At 42.3% G+C, this 19,679-nt stretch overlaps 1 protein-coding gene across 3 annotated transcripts in view; it reads right to left on the minus strand.

The window, feature by feature from the left end:
* Positions 1-338: 338 nt before the first annotated feature.
* Positions 339-19,679, minus strand: part of arvcfa (ARVCF delta catenin family member a) — a 19,486-nt gene continuing 145 nt past the window's right edge. The window contains exons 1-15 of one of the 3 annotated variants that reach the window (XM_061798912.1): positions 19,646-19,679; positions 15,197-15,376; positions 13,633-14,171; positions 12,784-13,262; positions 11,550-11,718; positions 11,305-11,422; positions 10,076-10,250; positions 8,471-8,488; positions 7,445-7,572; positions 7,223-7,373; positions 6,317-6,509; positions 5,747-5,858; positions 5,422-5,509; positions 2,589-2,668; positions 339-1,779 (exon numbers count right to left, since the gene is read on the minus strand). The exon at positions 19,646-19,679 is cut by the window's right edge and continues 138 nt beyond it. In XM_061798912.1, the coding sequence (XP_061654896.1) occupies positions 1,687-1,779; positions 2,589-2,668; positions 5,422-5,509; positions 5,747-5,858; positions 6,317-6,509; positions 7,223-7,373; positions 7,445-7,572; positions 8,471-8,488; positions 10,076-10,250; positions 11,305-11,422; positions 11,550-11,718; positions 12,784-13,262; positions 13,633-14,171; positions 15,197-15,376; positions 19,646-19,666 (2,544 nt within the window). In that variant the 5' untranslated portion in view covers positions 19,667-19,679 and the 3' untranslated portion in view covers positions 339-1,686. Of the gene's footprint in view, positions 1,780-2,588; positions 2,669-5,421; positions 5,510-5,746; positions 5,859-6,316; positions 6,510-7,222; positions 7,374-7,444; positions 7,573-8,470; positions 8,489-10,075; positions 10,251-11,304; positions 11,441-11,549; positions 11,719-12,783; positions 13,263-13,632; positions 14,172-15,196; positions 15,377-19,645 lie in introns of all 3 variants that reach the window. The other 2 variants (XM_061798910.1, XR_009791995.1) reach the window with 2 other exon arrangements.

The raw sequence follows: 19,679 nt of genomic DNA on the forward strand, positions 1-19,679 counted from the left end.
TTTTTGGGGGGAGGGACTGTAATCTCACGAGTACAAATAGTAATTTTATGAGGAAAGTCACCATTTTTGAGAAAATGTCATTTTATGAGAAAAAGGTTGTATGTTGATGAGAATGAACTCAAACATATAGTTTAAATATTATGATAAAAGGATTATATTACAAGAAATGTTTTTCATAAATTTATGAAACTATAGTTGTACTCTTGCAAGAACAGTCATATTTGTTTTAGAGGGGCAAAAAAGCCATAATCATATGAAAATAAAGTTGTAATTTTATGGCAGAAAGTTGTAATTTCCTGTGGGGAAAATATTGATTTTAACAAGAATTACAATAAAAATGCAATAAGAAAAGGTTGAAATTTTATTTTTTAAAAAAGGTAAATATTTGAGAACAAACAAAAAATATTATATTTACAATATGTGGATAATATTACACGCAAAAATGTATACAGTATGCGTTAAGATAAGGACTGTTGAGGATCTTGGCAAGTGCTTTTTTTTTTCTTGTAAAAATACAACTTTTTTTATAACATTATAATTATTTTCCCCCCCCCCCTTTTTAAGTCTGGCTAGAAATAGCGATTTACTCTTTGTGAAATGTTGCAGTGCAGCGACTGCCAAGAAACATGAGCAGCTTCAACAAACAACATATGCTGCTGTTGTGACCCAAATTGGTTACTCTGCTTTTAATTATGATTAAACCCAATAAAGGTCTCCCAGGAAGCCATTTTTCCATAAGTGCGGAAAAGATAAGACGGATAAAAATGAGAAATTCTGCACGTAATTTATTTTCATTCAACATCGCAATGCAAAAAAAAAAAAAAAAAAAAAGGAGCGAGCGACTACAAACCAGACTCGTATTGAACGTAAAGGACCACTGACTGACTGGTGGTGCGGCTCGGACGCGTCTAAAAGCTCGGATTCTCAACATGGCTGTTAGATATAATAAATATCACAATATAAATGCATCCATTTAGCTTATTAACAGTCCTTTTGTTTACACATTTAAACATCTCATCTCAGGAATCAAAGGGGGAGAGGGCGCAGTTCCTCAAATGGCACACACAATTTGTGAGTATTACTGTATATCAAATTAATCAGAGTGATGTATTATTATTATTTTTAGTCATTCTTAACCAGGATGAAAACGGCTATTTATTTATTTTGGCAGTGATAGTACACCACCCTTGACGACCACCAGGCTCGTTTTAATTCTAATAAACGACAAGTAATCCAAAATATTTTCACTATAATTTCTCACCTGAATCTTTCTTCTTCAAAGTCTGAACATTGAAAAAAAAAAAAAAGAATTATAAACTAGCAGCTTAATCTCATCAAAGTGTTTTTTTTTTGTGTGCGGTGAAACTAAAGTGTCTTTGGAGTCTGACGTCTCCCGCGGCTTGCATATTTAAGACTATTTCATACCGTATGTCTATGATGGTTTTTAACATGATCGTCCTTCTAAAATATATATATGGGGAATCTTATCAAATCTAGGAACAGATAAGCATCTTATTGATAAATATTTGGCACGTCATTCCCTAGGATCAAAACAAAAAACTACTGGTACTGGAATTGTTGTTTCTATACGTCGGGTCAACTTGCATAAATGTGCATGTGGGCCGCTAGAGAGCGTGTCTACCGCCTGTCATGGTGTCGGACTGTTAAATGGCCGCGTTGTGGCGTTCACACCCACGAGTCCAGCGGCGGAGGTTTGTTATCCACGAGGCCCACGGCGGGCCTGCCAGCTCGGATGAAGTGTTTCCTCTCGCTTATCGCCTGCACGGGGGGGAGGGACAGATATGCGAACATTATTGGACGTGGCGTAAACAAGCAGGCTCGGCGTTGCTATACGCTACAATCGTGTTCGATAGCATGCAAAATAAGAAACACAGTGGTGCCTTCAGGAAACATCGCACTCCATAATATTGTTCTTTGTCAAGACATGACATAATGACAGCGACATAATGCAATAGAATGGAAAAGAATTTCAGTTTTTGACACACTGCATAAATTGTGCTGCTTTTTTGGTGTGCCCACCTTGGCCCCCTGGGGGAAGTGTAAGACAGGGCGAGATGAACTATTCATTGACACGTTTCAACCCAGTTCATCAGTAGTTGTTCGTTGTCATTCTTCGCAGAGGATAAAGAATATATGACTGTGAGCGCTGTTATATTGTCTGTCGACATGTGCGGCTGCACCGTTTTTGTTCAATCCATTGCTTAAAGGGTTGTAGCTCCACAATACAGATGCTATTTAGCGTTCGCATTAAGCTAGCGGACTGAGAGGCTAAGCTATGTGGTTGTTGTAAATACACAAGGTGAATTTATCTTTGTTTTAGCTTTAGTTTGACACAAAATGTGAACAATAAACAGCTTGAAGCCTCTTTTGCGAAGAATTGTTCCCTTTTTTGTAGAATTGTTGACTATTTGCCCAAGTAATGCTTATTGTAATGTGAACGTGTGCGCTCACAAGTCAAAGCAAAACATCGACCGAACGACGGCTGGTATCGGAAGAATCCGTAAGTCGAGGCACTCGTATCTCAAGGCACCATTGTACACTGAGGTGTGGTATGATGATGGTTTTACCGGGACAGCGTCTCTTTCAACGACAGTTGCAATTCCATCTTCCACTCTGTCGTTTGTCTCTAAACTGCTGGAAAACATATCTGAAAAACAAATACTGTATTGTAATAATATAAATAATATAGCATGTACACTGTTTATAGAAATGCAGTGGCGGATTCTGCCACGCGCACCATGTGCGGCCGCACAGGCCGGCATTGCTAAGGGGGCGGCAAAGCGCCAGTCAGTCAGTCAGTCACATTTGTATGGGGAATTTGCGCAACTTTTTTTTTTTTTTCGTAATGTTACGACTTTATTCTCGTGACATTCCGACTTTATTCTTGTGACGTGATGAATTTATTCTCGTAGCATTACGACCATATTCTAAACATTGCAACATTATTCCAGTAACATTGCAACTTTATTTTCGGTTAACCTTACGTTTTTATTCTCCAAACATAACAATGTAACACTCGAAACATTAGGACTTGATTCGCGTAACATTACGATTTTATTCTCGTGAGATTAAGATTTTATTCTGGTACCATTCATGTATACTGTATGTGTTTTATGACTTCTCTTTTTCTTGAGACATTGCATCTCTATTTCAATAGTTTTCTTGTAATTATGCTACTTTTCTTCTTATCATATTACAACTTCTCAAAAAATGTCTTCACAAACAATTCTTATTCTTTGAGCTTTCTAAACCAAATTTCTTATTATTGTTGTTATTTTTCACACTCACATTCCGATTTATGGACAATTTGGAGTGTTCAGTGACCCTCAACCGACTTCTGGCAAGAGAACAGGAGTACATCGAGACAAGTTGCCAGTCAATTGGAGGGCACAGAGACACAAACATGAACACTCACACCTATCGACAATTTAAGAATCTTCAGTTAATTTAAGCATGTCTGTAGAATGTAGGAGGAAACCAGAGTAGACAAGCAAGAACACGAGGACCGAGATTCGGTCCCAGCGTGCGGCCCAACATTGCAACATTTCATTTTGTGCTAGAAGCCTTCACCGACAGAAAAGCTTCATAAAACCTGTAAAACCTCTTCTGATCTCAAAGGTTTTCAATGACGAATTGTACATTTTCATTGGCTTATTATTCAAATGCACTTTTGTCACGAGGCGAGTCATGAACAGTTGGACCTTGGTGAGGTCGGCTTATTAAAGAGCGGCTGTAATAAAAAAAAAGTCTGCACTGCCACGAGTACTATTTGCAAATTTGCATATTTGCAGATGTTGCAAGCCAACCTATCTTTCACTGTTTTTTTGTTCAGGCCTAAAGCAATACATGTATTTCTTTGGTGCTATCTGGTGGAATCTTGGTGTTGTTGTTAGGTTTAATTCATTGATAGCGTTTTTTCAACTGCATTTGACATTTTTTTTTTTGGGGTGGTCCTTGAATGCATCTTGTGCACCATCAAAAGTGAAACTCGGACTTTCTGCTTCTCTCCCGATGCAGCTACTACGAATCCGTGTCATTTACTTTGCTGTTACAATTTGCCTGTATTCGCCAACATTTGTTATCGTGTGTAAATACCAATCGTGTGATGTCACAACAGCTTTTGTGAGCATGTTATGTTGGCTAGTATGCTAGCTAATACTATTGATGAGCCTCATGTGAAGGTGTTTTGTTTATGTTGAATAATTTAACTACTGAATACAGTTGTTCATGTAACATGGGTTCATGATTGTGTACATGCTAGATCAGGGGTGTCAAAGTTTTTTTGTCACGGGCCACATTGTAGTTATGGCTTCCCTCGGAGGGCCGCTACAACTGTGAACCCATATAAATGAAAGATGACCTCCTATACTGTAATTACATACAGCATACACAGCATATTAATGAATAGCCAGTTTTGAAATCAGAAGCCGATAAAAACATGTTTTTCAACTATTACATTTCTTTTCAAAGGGGTATTGGTAACAAAAAATTGCTTGCAAATATCTCAATGGTATTACGCCAGAACACAATGTGCAATTTTGATTTGCTTCCGCGGGCCACATAAAATGATGTGGCGGGCCGGATCTGGCCCCCGGGCCACCACTTTGACACCAGTGTGCTAGATGCAGGTTGTTGGTGCTTTATGGTCCTCTCCCATTTTAAGTGCTTTGCTGCCATCCTGTGGCATCTATACACAATTACAAACTACTTTTAAGGGAGCTGTCAATTATTCTCAGATTTTTACTATTCGCGGCAGGGCTCAATCCCTTTACCCTGCAACCTGCAAATGGGGGTGGGGGGTTCTCTGAACAGATCCTGAGTCCAAAATGTCTTATGTGCAAATATAAGTATTAACTGAGTATTAACTGCCTTATGATTTGCCTAACCCAAGTGCATTGGAAGCTCGGTTTAACGGACCCGGAAACAACGGACTTCGGATTAACGATCGCGGCACTTTCATGGCAGTATTAGACCATCGCAGAAATGTTTAAAGTTAAGTTTAGGTAAACTTACATTTATTTCCAATAAGATGGTGCTGTACTGAGTGTTTTTAGGCCACGAAAAAAAGTGCTTCAAATGAACGGGGAAAGGGCCTCAAGGACCCCACAGTAACTTGCATAAAATGTGAAGGTTAAGACGCGAGACTTCATTTGCACACATGTGACTTACTTGCACCTCTGAACTCTTTAGAATGCAGGGAGTCAGCCCTGCCTCCAGCGCTGATACGTCTGTGTGCCGATAACCTTGACGACGCATCGCTGCCTTCACGCCTCCCTAACAAATTAAGCCCCCCCTCTGGTCTGTTTGAGCACAGCTTTCTCACCACCCATTTTGCTTTGGTAGACAATTACCAAATAACATTTAAAATTCATGAAAAACCTCGCACAAATGTTGTCTGACCTTGGGATTTGTCCATGAGAGGCAAAGTGATGTCGTCGCCGCTTTGCTTTACACTCTTGGATTTCTTCGGCGCTCCGGTTGCTGTCGGCTTTGGAAGACAGTCGGCAAAAATATCGCAAAAATACACTTTTCTCTCACTTTGCTGCATTCACTTCAAGGAGACATATTATGGAAAATTGACTTTTTAATGGCTTGTGTTTTGTTGAGTGTCTCATGCTTTGGCCACCCGTCAAGTGGGAAAGTGTTACTAAAACAGTGGCACGTACTCGCCATTCAATTGTGGGAAAAAAACATGTCTCCTTCATAACAAATATGTCCTTGATACCTTAAAGTGGCTTTTGTTCCAGCCCGCCTTGTTGAGGGCGTTCCTCAGGTCCTTGTAGGCCCAGATGGTCTGTAGCACGTGGGAGGCGGCCCTAGTTTCACGTGCTGATTGGCTGAATTAAAACAAAAAAACAACAAAAACAAAAAGCATTAAGCAATATAATATGCCCTGATCTGATTAAAGAAAAGTGGCAAGTTGGACATTTCCAAATGTCACCAAAATGCATTCAAAGATTAAATACTGCGTCGAATTGTAAATCGTCACTGTGAGAATAGATTAGTATTGACACAGATAATAAAGTCGCAATTTTACGAGGATACATTTGTAAATATAAAAGAATAAAGTAGTACATTTGCGACGATAGAGTTGTAATTTCTAGAGAACAAAATATTTTGAATTAAGTCATAATATTATGGGGGGAAACAAGTACGTCTACATGAATAATACAATTAAGTTGTATTTTTACAAGAAAAGGCTCACCTTTTGACGATAATAATGAAAGTTTTAATGTTACGAGAAAAAAGTTGTGATTTTAGGATGATGGAAAAGTTTGTCTTCTGCAAGTTTCACCTCGATCTGCTGATGGCCACCAGTTTCTGGACGGCGTGCCCGTGGATGAGCGCCCTCGCGTTCTCCTGGCTGTCGCTGATGATCTCGTGAATGGTGTTGAGGAGCGACACCACCGTGTCCCCTTCCAGATTCTTGGCCGGCCGCTGCTGGCCGCACGGGAGATTGGACACCAGGTCCCTCAGAGCGTAGCTGCCTGCGGGCCAGTTGTGGGAAGTATTGAAGGACAAATACTAAATGGTCCTGAATATAAACCCAGTAGGGCTCTGAGATCTACAGACTCAAATAGTGGAACAGAAATGAAGTCAATGTGCAAACCTTTTTTTTCCCCTCATGCTTATGACTATGACATTTTGAGCAAAAAAAAAAAAATCAAAAACATCTTTCTTGCACTATAAATTTTTACTAAGCTGTCTTTTATTTTTCTGTACTTTGTTTTGAAATGTCTTTTGCGCTTTGTTTTGAAATGCTTTAATGATGTAATGCAAGTTGAGGTTCCTTGTGTACGATGCACTAAATAAATACATTTGCCCTGCGTTGCCTATTTCTATTTTAGTATATAGTATTTTCTTTAATTTTTTTTATAATAGCATCTGTATTTGGGGAGACGAGGCGCTTGCAGGAGTTTGTTATTAAAGAAGTATATTTTAATTAGAAAATAATATGTTGCTTGTTTTTTGTTGTTGTTGATTGGTTAGTTATTATTTATTGTGTTTTATGTTCAATAATTATTATGTACAGCACTACAGCTGCGTTTTTTTTGTTTTTTTTTTCAAGTCCGCTCCGAAGAAAGCTGAGTTGTACTTCTCCTTCAGTACAGACTGTGAGTACTTTTGCCACCTCTGCTGCAGGCAAACTAAATCCCAACTGTCCGTACCAACCAGGCTATGAATACTTTCCGGCAGTTACCTATCAGGTCTTTATTGCGTCGGTCCATGGCCAGGTTACGGAGAGCGATGGCCACCGCTCGCACCACTTTGTCCACGTCGGAGCGCAGCAGCTCCACCAGGATGGGCAGACCCTTCTCTTTGCGCACCGTGGCCCGAATGTAGCTGGACCACTACGAGGACAAAAAACCCGGTCTAAAGGCAATTCGCCGGTCCGCGCACCGAGAAGCGAGCGCCCACTCACGGTCCAGTGTCCGGCGGCGAGGTTCTGCAGGGCTCCGGCGGCCGCCTCCACAGCGTTGCTGTTGTGACTGCAGCCGAGCAGAGACAGGTAAAGCCTCACCACCTCGGGCTGGTACAGCAACTTCAAACCTGCGATGCCGAAACACACATTAAGTCTTGCAGAGTGCTGACAATAACACCATAGGAGAAATCTGAAAGGATGAACTATCCTAGTTTGGATCAGCAACTAATTTTACATCCTGCATACAGCGGATAGGAAAAGTCTGCACGACCCTGTTTAAATGCCAAGTTTTACTGTTCATATTTGTTTGTTTGACTATTTGAGGGAAGCGTTTATTTGTCTTAAGTGAGGTATAACACCACAATTTGCAAAATATTTTTTTCCCAGATCCTCACCAAAACGAAACTCTTCTTGCTCAATGCAAACTTTTATTGGATTAAAATGCTTGGCGGAAGTCATAAACTGCTCATAAGGAGGTTAGCTGCTGCATGATTAAACTCAAACTGAGTCACGCGTCCACGAGTAGAAGCTTCCGGAACATGCTCGATTTGCATTGGCGGGGCCGCAGCGTGGGATGACATCTGCACTCCTCTTTTTTCCAGCCACGTTTTAAGCGTCTACGCCGCGACACAATCCAAGAAATTTGGACACCCGCAATGCTCAGCGACGTGAAAATAGCAGCATATGGACGGGGGGATAGCGGTCCTCTCGCAGCTGCCGGGTCGTTCCGTTGCAGTAATGCAAGCGTTCCTCGAGCGGGGCAGGTGCTGACGCGTGGTCTTGCATTTCAACGAGTACCCCCCCCCTCGCAGCCCACCGCAGCGTCACGCATACAAAGCAAATAAGCAAGCCGGTGCCTCCGCGCTTGACCGTGATGATTTACTGTACATCGGGGAGGTCCTCGTGCGATAATCTCATTTGTGTTTGCTGGGGAATTGTCATAAAACCTTTTTTTTTTTTTTTTTTTTTTTTTTTAAACCAATAGATGAAATGCAATGTAAAAATATGAAAGAAGCAGTTACTGACCATGACTGAACCACTCCTCTGAAGAACATGATGGAAAGAAAGAAAAGATTCATGTTAGCGAGATTACAGCGCACACAAAACCCACCGGTGTGATACATTCCGTGGAAACTCTCTGTAATTATGTGCTCTTATTAAAATACACGTTTATTTATGATATATTTTATGGTCATTTCCCCATCATTTACAAATCTAATTTAGTTTGACTATCAAGAGAGAGGACAAGCACACATTAAGGAAATGACTCCACACCACACCTCGCATAGTTTTAAGACTGTTCTTTGTAACGCTTTATTAATCATTAATAAAGCATTTATAACCAAATACTGATCGCTTCATCATAAATCAAACTAATAACTTGGTGCTATGGTGGCGCATACCTTTGATTTCGGAAACATAATTGTATAGACTCATGTGTTTATGTTATACACATTCTTCTAGGAATTTTTATCAAAACCACTACTCATATCTGAAATTTTTTTTTTTTAAATTATATTTGACCTATATTGAGCAGCGAAAGGACAGGGAGAAGCGGCATGTTTAGTTGTCCAAGTGTCATCTACTGCTTTAGGTTAATATAATAAAATAGTGTATTATTGTTTTTCATTATTATTTTTGCTATAGTATGATCCCTGAAGGGGACCTTGAATTTACACTCACTATACACACAGTAGTAGTAGTAGTAGTAGTAGTCATAATAATAATAAAAATAATAATAATAATAATTGTGTGTATTAATTAAAATTAATTCTAACTATTATTATCTTTATTATCATTACAATGTGTATAGTGATAGTGTTATTATTGTTGTTGTATTATTATATTATACATGTATTATACAGCAAACGCTCAACTAAATTTCCCTTTCACTGATGAAAATAATAATAATAATGATAATAATAATAATGACTTACAAAATCAGGCTTCCTAATGTAATAACAGATATAATAATACAATTTAAACAATACCTTTTAAAAAATACATATTTTTTTTCAGCACTTTGAAAGAAAAGTATAACTAAGTATATAAATTTGATTTTAGAATAAAATATTAACAGAATGACAGAATATCAGAATAAATAAGCTTGATTATAAGGTGTGAAACTAAAAAATAAAATAAAATAAAGAACAAAGAAATTAAGGCTGGAACGGATAAATGGCATTTCCATTAATTTCAGTGGTGAAAGATGATTTGAGAAAGTGTTTTGAGTTATGAGCGTGGTTGTCGAACGAATGAAATTCGTATCTCAAGACACCACTGTACTTAAAAAATAAAATAAGCACGAAATGTTTTTTTTTAAATCCGCATAACTAAAATTGGCTTTTTGCACATTGTCGTCCCCTTTTTCAGTCCTTATTATTGATTGTGTGTGTGTGTGTGTGTGTGTCTAAATGAAATTTTCATATCGATTTTCCCACCTAATCTCTTCTCCAGGCTCCATGTTTGATTTGCTCATATCTCATTTCTCATTTTCTTTTTTTACGTATCACGCCTGCCGCTCCGCAAATGAATCCCTCAGAAGCGTGCAATAATAATAATGACTGGACCCCAAAAAAAAAAAAATGTGGCGATTAAAGAGAGGTTATAAAAAAGGTGGCCCGCACCCACCTTTGGGTGTTTTGCCTCCAAAGCAGTCGGGCTCGTCGTTGTTCTTCTTCCGGTGTGGCGCCACTGACCTCATGAGCTGCGTGACGTGCGGCTCCTGCAGGCGCTCCACGCCCGCCACCTCCTTGTGCACGTGGTAGGAAAGGTTTCGCAGGATGCACACGCAGTTTTCCACCGACTAAACGGGAGATAACGCACAAGAAGGATTCCCGTGCGTTAACCGTCGTCAATTAAATGTCTCGTTAATTTGCGTTCCTGCAGCATGGCGATAGAGTGTGTGCGTACGTGCGTGCGTGAGGAGCGTATTGCACTTGGCAACAGTGGTGCATAGTCACAATTAACTTGATGGAGTGTGACGCTTTAATGACACATAAAAGTAATGCTTCCTGACTCGGAGCCAATAGGATTTTAACATTTGCAGCCCCCCAGCCCCTCCAGTGAGTGGCTGCATCCAAAACAACATCACGGCAATGAGATGTGACACTTCCTGCCCCCCTCTGAGCCTCTTCGTACTTGCTCTGACATCAACTTCCATCATTTGCCAGCCAACTATTAAATCAGCAAATGTCCATGTGCAGAGCTCCATTGTGGAACGTACACAACGCAGAGCTCGGGGCAAGTGGGGCACTGCCCCGATGTATCCAGCAAATGATTATTTTTGCTTCATCCATCCATCCATCCATTTCCTATCGCCCTTGTCCTCATTACGGTCACAGGTGAGCTGGCGCCGATTCCAGCTGGCTTTAGCCAAGAGAGGTCGGACTGGTTTATGAACAAATTTAGAGTCTTTAATGAACCAAAGCTGACATTTGGCGAGAGAAGCGGGACACACATTGAACTGGTCGCCAGCCAATTGGAGGGCGCATACAAAAAAAACATGCATTCACATACAGACCCAAGTATAATTTTGAGGCTTCAATTAGCCCAAAAAGACTTTTGGTAAGAGAAGTGGGGTACACCCTGCACTAGTTGCCAATCAATCGCAGGGCACGTCTACTGTAGACAAACAACCATTCATGCATACATCTGTCTGTAATTTAGGGTCTTCAATGACGCTAAACTCACTTTTGGCGAGAGAAGTGGGGTACGCCCTAGAATCGTAGGGTACATCTAGATTCTAGACAAACAACAAGCATTCACACTTACATCCACCCCTGTGGACACTTTACAGTGTTCAATAGACCGAAGATGGCATTTGCTGAGAGAAGTGGGGTACGCCATTGACCACCGACCTTGTTGTCCGTGTCCTTTCTGATCACAGCTGAGTGAAGGGCGTGCAATAGCGCATCCACGAGCCCTTCGCACTCCCTCAGCCGCTGTCTGGCCTCGGCTCCGTCCGAGCTGACGTTCCTATGGCAACGACATCGTCTTTCATCAAAAGCGCCCCCCCCCACCCCCCCAAAAAATGTCCTCATTCATCAAAAGTACAAATTTAACAGCCGCCTCTCGTTTATTGCCTGACGGCGGCCGAGGTTACCGCAGACATCCCGACGTGTTCTTGAAGACGGTGGTCCACTCGGCGCCTCCACCCGGCTCGCTCCTCCAGCCCGAGTGGGGGATGATGATCTCTTCGTTGAGCGTTTGCAGGCCGTGGTTGATGACCGTCATCTTCAGGGGCTCGTGCGACGAGAGGTTCCACAGGGTGCCTGGAGGTGTGTGGGGGCGACCAAGTCAACAATAAAACAGTACAGAAGTGCCTTTAAACTTAATTCAACTGACTTCACAACAAGCAGCAGTTTGGCAAAGACTGAACATTTCGTCAAAAAGCTGTTTGATGCCACTCCCAGTTGAAGTTTACTAACAAACTAAACAAAAACAAAAAAAAACTGAGACAATTCCACGTGCTGTGTATTTAAAACAAGCAAAATACGCTAAATGCTAACCTCAATTGAAAATGTCACTGACATGGTAACAGTTAGCGGCTATATTTAAGCAACAGATATTTGAACACAAATGGTGGGACAACACATGCAGACTGAAAATATAACAATACTCACAGGCATATATTCTTTATCCTCTACAAAAAAATGACTAATATTACAGCAACTTACTGAACTGAAGTTCTCTGTATAGACATACAGTACTGACAATCACGTTAAATTTGAGCAATTTCCCTCCGTTGCGATCAAAGTCAGCAAAGGCCCGAATATCGAATGTATCTGTCTTCTTCTTTGTATTTTCCGGCAGTTGCGGCTCCCCTGTGGCACCATGCTGCCTCTCACAGGACAGTATTGTTACTACAACAGACTTCTGGTTTGGTCAAGACTACGCGGGCAGTTTGCAGTCACCTCCGAACCTCTCTGCCCACACACATAAGAACACTTACTCGTGACTCCATATTCTTATTTATTCAGCTAACGTGGCTGGCTAACGTTATCTAAAACACTTACCTGTGACTTGATATTGTTATTTATTCAACTAACATTAGCTAAAACACTTAGCCGTGACTTGAAGTTGTTATTAATTCAGCTAACGTGGCTAGCTAACATTAGCTGAAGAAGATTGAAGCAGTAAGCACACACTTGCTGATTTTTTTTCCCACTGTCATATGTGGGTGCATCACATTTTAAAAATCGGCTAAATTGTAAAAAAAAAAATAATAATAATAATAATAATACATATAAATGTTCGACATTTAATACTGTGGGCCCTAATCGATTTCCGAGCAGATCAGTTTTGGGATGCGATGGCTACAAAAGCTAGAACCGTACCTGTCACTAACTCTTTGACCTCCATGCTGCTCGTCTTCCTCAGCAGTCGGACCAAAGCCTGGATGCCGTCGCAGTTCTTGACGGCCATTTTATTGTTGTGATCCTTCCCGTAGGATATGTTGCGCAGGGCTCCGCAGGCCTTTCGGTGGACTTCGGCTTTGGGGTGGTCCAGCAGGTCCACCAGCATGGGCACGCCGTTCAGCTGGCGCACCTCGTGCTTGATGCGCTCGTTCTCGTAGCACAGGTGCTGCAGGTAGGCGGCGGCGTTGGACTTGACCGGGTCCATCGGGTGGCCCAGCATGGAGATGACCTCGCGCAGGTTGGGGTCCCTCCAGCGGGGGTCCCTGCGGATGCTGTCCAGGCTCACCATGCTGCTGCGCTTGTGGGGGAACTGCAGGGTCTGCGCTCGGCACACGGCCTGGAAGAAAGGGTTCAGGTTGCCCTCCAGCTGAGCCATGAAGGCGTCATCGTAGCCACTTCTAGAGACGCCAAAGAATATAAACAGTAAACAACACGTTGGTGGTGGGACCCATTGACAAAGGCATGCGGTGGTGTATCATCAGCACCAGTGATGGGAAGTAACAAAGTAAAAAAAACATTTGACATATTTTCATCGATACTATCTTTACTTGAGCATTTGTTTTTCTGGCGTTTTACTTGGAAACAGATACAGCGGTGCCTTGAGATATGAGTTTAATTTGTTGAAATATTCGTATCGCCAATCATGTTTGTGTTGTGTGTCTTGTTGGTTTCGATTCAGTTACTCATGCATGTGGCAAGTGACACGCCGCTGTTGTTTTGATGTCCCCGAGAACCGGAACTGTTTCTTCGACTCAATAATCTTGTTACCTGGTTCTGGAGGGCTCTCTGAGGAGCTCCATGGTCGTAATGGGCCTGAAGTTGTGAATCCCTCCCAAGGTGGCGTAAGTCGCCGCCGGGTGGTCGTTCCTCACGTCCACGGGGTTGCCAGACTGGTCCCTGAGGCCGTCGTTGCCCGTCGGGCTGCTGAATCCCGCCGGGGCGTAGCTGTCCCTCAGGAAGGGCAACGTGAAGTGTGCCCCGGGCTGGAAGTTTTTGCTCGGCCAGTAGCCGTGGAGGGCGGCGCTGCCACGGGACAGGCTGCCGTAGCCGGCGCGTAAATCCCCCCCGAGGGCTCTGTAGCCGTCGGGGAGGGCGTAAACCCGGTTCTGGTTGTCCGAGGTGACCGGCTGAGGATCACTGGGCTGAGGAAGCAGTTGAGTGGCTGTCGTCACGGGTGCGTGAGACGGTTCAACCTCAGGAATCTGCTCGTCTTCTGCTCGGACCGACGCGTCTGACGGCTGAAGGTTCTCCTGCTGCAAGTCGTCTGGCGTCGTCTGCTCGGCTTGCTGATCCACAGCCTTCAACTCCTAGGGAACCGACAAATATTATATAAATATAAATATAAATATCGCTACATTTAATGAGATTATGTGTCTATGTGCGTTTACAGCAAGGGTGGGCAAACTGTGGCCCGGGTGCCTCACACGGCCCGCTCTGTTCCTTAATCCAGCCCACTGAGAATTTACATCAAGAGGCCTCGAATACTTGCTGCCCCAAAAATTGGTTAATTATAATGTATTGTTATATACACATTATTATTATTGTGAATAATATAGCAATAAAAAAATGAAATTACGAATGACCAGGCCCATCTGTCCATTTAAAAAATCAAGTATGTCCCTTGATGTGGCCACGAAAGTTTGCCCAGCTCTGCCTTACAGGCAGCATAAGAACTTGCAACGGAGCATTGGAAGCGTACCGTGAGCCCCCGCTTATTTCCCATGGCGACGATCACACCTCATCATCTTGCCCGCCATTAATGTGTGCTACCGTTAATTAACGAGACCCTCTTTGCTGCCAAGGAGTAATGACCCCACCTTAATTGAAAATAAGTTTATGTTTGAGTCTAATGAAAATGTCAAGGTCCAGCCAATGTTCTGAAGAAGATGAACATGGACAGACATGTCTGGTTTTGCATTTTGATCGCGCTGATTCGGCCTACATTTGAAGTGTTTGGAATCTGTTGGGTGTCGTAAATGTATGCGCACCATGGTTCTAAATGTCCTTGGTGTGAAAAGTGCATCGGCATTACTGTACCTTTGGTATGGTTTGGTTGTTCAACGGGTCAGAGGGAATGCAACTAAGTTGAAGTGGAATGGAACGTGAGTTGAAGTGGAGCGAAGTGAAGGGAAGTGGAGTCAACCAAAGTGGATTTGAATCCGGTTTAAGGAACTTGACTTGAGTTCAATTGAACTGAAGCAAAGTGCATTGATTGAAATGAATTTTCCTGAATTATCTCAGGGTCTTGCACTTAAAAAGATATATATTTTTTTTTACTTCAACATGAGGACTTCAACGATTACGTCCTTAAAATCTCTAGTGAGCGGCGCACCTCCGTGTCGGTCTGCAGAGGCGTGCCAGCCTCAGTGGAGCTGTCGTTGGTGGACGTCATGGCGGAGGCGACGGACGTGTCCACTTCGTCGCTGTTGTTGGCGGCGGACGGCCGATCCACCGTCGCGTGTTTCGCCTTTTGCGAGGGCGACAGTGCAGGAGGCCCCTCTGAGCTCTGCTCCTAAACACCACACACACGCACGAACAGTTGAGGGATGACAGCTCAGCACCATTTCAAACCTTCCCTGTCAGCACAAACACATTTTGCAATTGGACCGATAAACATCGGGAAAGTGGTGTTCTTCCTCTTAGAAGCACGACAAGCTGTTGCTGAACTTTCATACCGTATACAAGCGTGTCCTTTCTCTGCACTTTGCCAAACTTTCCGCAGCGATTCGTCTGAGCACATTTCTTTCTTTTGATAGCGACTCAAAATGACAGTTAACGTCTTAAAGGGCTGTGCAAAAGGGAACGATAAAAATGAGGGAAAGAAAGAAATAGGAAACCAACTGCAGAACAACATTCACTCCGTTTGTCTTGATTGACTCGTCCTTGTTTTTTGGGGCTAAATGGAGCTTGTTTTTTGTTGTTGTTGTTTTGTTAAAGTTAAAGTGGCATATCGCTAACGAATGTCCATGAAATAGCATTTCAATTGAAACAATTGAGGAAAAAATAAACAAATATAATAACAATATGTAGTATAAGTCTTTTGAGACTGCAGACTTGGTTAGCCTGTCGCTAACTTCCGTCATGTGTATGTGGGAGGAAATCCATATCCATATTTGATTATGTTTCACTCTTGACAGCCTTTTAATTGCGTCCCTTGAAAATCCATGACAAATGGTCCATGACACCATTGCGGGGGATGATTAAATGTAGTAAACGTGGCGTATAAGACATCATATCCCAGACAAATGTCAAAAGAAATAACGTGACAGCGCCGTAAGAAACATGCTGCATTGATTTTAGATGAGGTGTTAGTGCAATCCATCCAGCAGATGGCGCTGTGGTGAAAAAAACAACAACAGATTGTTCCAATATGGGTTTTATATTTAACACAGAGGGCACATGGGGCACTGCCCCACTAGCTTACAAAATTATTGCCTCCAGAGGAACCAGTCCAAACAGCACCCACATTCTCTCGCCAAAAAGTCACCTTAGGTCAATTGAAGACCTTCAATTGTCCACGGGTGTTATGCTTGTTTGTCTATGTGCGTTGCAATTGACTGGCGACTAGTCCCAGGTTTTGCCCCTGCTTCTCTCGGCAAAAGTCAGCTGGGATAGGCGACAGCACACCCGCGACCCGAATGAAGACAAGCTATAGAAATGTGAAGCTTTATAATGAGACTGATGTTGTTGTACGCGAGGAGAAAACAGACTGGAGTTGGTCATAGAAATAAACAAAAATGAAAACATTTGAATCCAGTTCCACGCAGTTTTATCGTGAAACGCATCCGTTATATGGACGGAGGCGCAATAGAGTGCACGAGCGTGCAGATACAATGTTGAAACGCTAATCAACTCCGCCAATTCTGCTTTCTCTCTCTCTCTCTCTCTCTCTCTCTCTCTCTCTCGTTGTGTCCCTCGCTCTGCGGCTCTGAAGTGCCCAACTCAACTCTGCTGCACGACAAAAAAAAAAAGGACACGAGAGCTCTCGCTTCTTGTCACTCATCGCCTCGTCCAAAATGCGGAGATGGAAGGGTCACGTAACGATGACCCCCCCCCCCCAAACACCTTCCGGGGGTGCTTGATTGGATATTTTATGGGGGGTAGCTGCGTCCGCTGCAGACAGCTTGATGAAGGATTGCGAGGGCGATAGCGTCTGGACAGACAAAGGGCCCCGCTTGTTGCCGTCCCCTCGATCTGATGAGTCAAGGTCCAGAGGGGACGCCAGGCCAGCTCTGACTCAAAGCTTATTCAAAGAAGTCACTGCAGCGTCACTAAAAAGTGCACTCGCCCGGCCAAATAGGTCGAGATGATCGCTCACAATCTGACTGGAGCACGGAAAAACAACAAGTGGAGAACACACATACTGATAATCTGGCCCAATTTCAGCTTTTACGATCAAAAGCCACAAAGGCCCGATTTTCGGATGTATCTGAAAGATTATTCTGAGCGATTATCCTGTGGTATGCGGCGTGTTAAGAGGGAGTTTTCCTCCCCGATCTGCTCGGAAACGGTGAGGCCGACTGTCATAAATGTTTGCAAATACTTATGTGTGTTGTCGGCACAGAGGTTTACGAGGTTTGGGAAACTCAAGCGGAGTACACACATACTGATAATCAGGCCGAATTTGACCATTCTTTTCTCCCCTTTCTGATCAAAGTCAGCAAAGGTCTGGTTGTCAAACTTTTGAGATTTTCAAACAGTCAAACAGAGTGATTTTTCCTCCCCGATCTGTTTGGAAACAGTGAGGCCCGATAAACGTAAATGTTAAACCTGTTCAAAATTTACGATTGCAAATATTGTATTTACTGTGTGTATGTGTTTTGGGGTCAAGCACGATATACAACAATCAGGCCAAATTTGAGCTTTATAAATGTTTCCTCCGTCTGATCAGTCAGCAAAGGACCAGTTAGCAGATGTCTTTAAAAGATTATCATGAGTGATTATCCTGTGATGTGGTGTGATTATCCTGTGATGTGGTGTGAAACTGGCCCCACAGTTTCAGAGGACAATCGTAAGTGTTAAATCTGTTTGGTATTTACGATCATAAATACTTGTGTAGGTGCTCATCAGAGAGATTTTGGGAGGAGACTCATGCAGAGTAGACACAACACCGATAATCAGCTGAATTTTTGTCCCTTTTCCAATCAGCAATGTCAGCAAAGGCCTGATTATTGGATGTCTCTTATATCTGGACCGATTATCCTGTGGTGTGCGGTGTGTTAAGAGGGATTTTCCCTCCACCGATCTCCCCATCTCTTTCCCCGAAATATAAAAATCACTCAACACACACCACACCACAGGATTATCGCTCAATATAATCTATCAAGGACATCGGATAATCGGGCTTTTTCGGACTTTGATCACAAGGGAGGGAACATTTTCAAATGTGTATACCTCGCATGAGGGTTCGTCTAAGGATCCTTATTGAGGCCAGCTGCACAAAGTCTCTTCGATGGATTGTCATCGTTCGTCTCACTCAAACGTGATGATGTCACCACTTGTTCACCGCTCTGCTATCGGTCGATTCACTCGCAATGAGCGGCGTACACATGCCTTAAATGCATTGATGCGTCAATTCGGAAACAAAAAACGGCCTTGAACGCCTCACAAGGGATTAAAAAAAAAGGATGAAAAAATTGCCTTCGCTGTTAATAATTGTTTTATGGTAACCGTTTACATTTATTTCATAATAATAATAACAACAACAACAACAGTGGAAAAAGAAAAAAAAGATTAAAATATAGTAAGAAGAATGGGGAAAGAAATAAAAAGGAAAAAAATTAAATTAACAAGATAGATAAAATTGCAATTAAACAATGCAATTAAAGTTAAATAAAAATGGTTGTAAATTGCATTTAATTAAAAAAAATTAATGAGGATAATGGAAAGTCACAATAGGTCCAATTTACTGCACTTAAGATAATTAAATTTAAGAAATAAGAACACGATTTACAAAATAAAATAATCATATTCAATTTATTATTGAATGTAATTGAAAAAAAATACCCATTTTTATGATACTAATTCAAAGTCTTATGTACTGAAATTTAAACAAAGCCAAGAATATAAATTTTATTACATTAAACTGAATACAAAATATTTTTGAAATACATTTTAATGCCGATAATTGAAAGTCACAATAGGTCTTACTATGCTATATGATTTTATGTGATTTACTGCCATCAGTGGAGAGGTTGGGTGCCCTCTGCATGGGAGTAAAAAGCCCACTACAATGCCGTCATATTAAAAAATAAAATAAAAAAAATAAAAAATGAAAAAGAAAATCAAGTATTTTCACCCAGTAAAAGTTCCCATCGTAGCCACTTTGTGCTTCCCCTCAAAGAGTTAAATGCTGCATGGTCAGATTGAACGTGATACATCATGGCAGCACACTCGCCACACTGTGTGTACGCGTGCATGCGTACGCGTGTGTGTGTGTGTGTGTGCGTGCGCGGGCACTGTTTTATTCCTCCTTTGCATCCCTCCCCATTGGGGCAACATCTCTTGACACAATCAAAGATCAGCACCCTTACCAGCCTATAGATTCCTTCCCCCCCCACACACACATACGTCCATCCATATAGTCACACACTTGATGAAGATGTGAGCATGCACCTCCTCATCCTTCTCCTCGTGCAACGCAAGGAGACTGCACCGAACGGCAGGCAGTTGACGCCTCCTGCATGACAGCGGCACTACGCACTCTCCTATCTCTGCAGGAGAGGAAGAGGAGGAAGAGGAGGACACACACACACACACACACACACACGTATGCACGTACCTCTTTGACTTGTGCAGGCATGGTGGAACCTCCT

The sequence above is a fragment of the Phyllopteryx taeniolatus genome, chromosome 15 (genome assembly GCF_024500385.1).
Source record: "Phyllopteryx taeniolatus isolate TA_2022b chromosome 15, UOR_Ptae_1.2, whole genome shotgun sequence".
In the NCBI taxonomy this organism is placed as follows: Eukaryota; Metazoa; Chordata; class Actinopteri; order Syngnathiformes; family Syngnathidae; genus Phyllopteryx; species Phyllopteryx taeniolatus.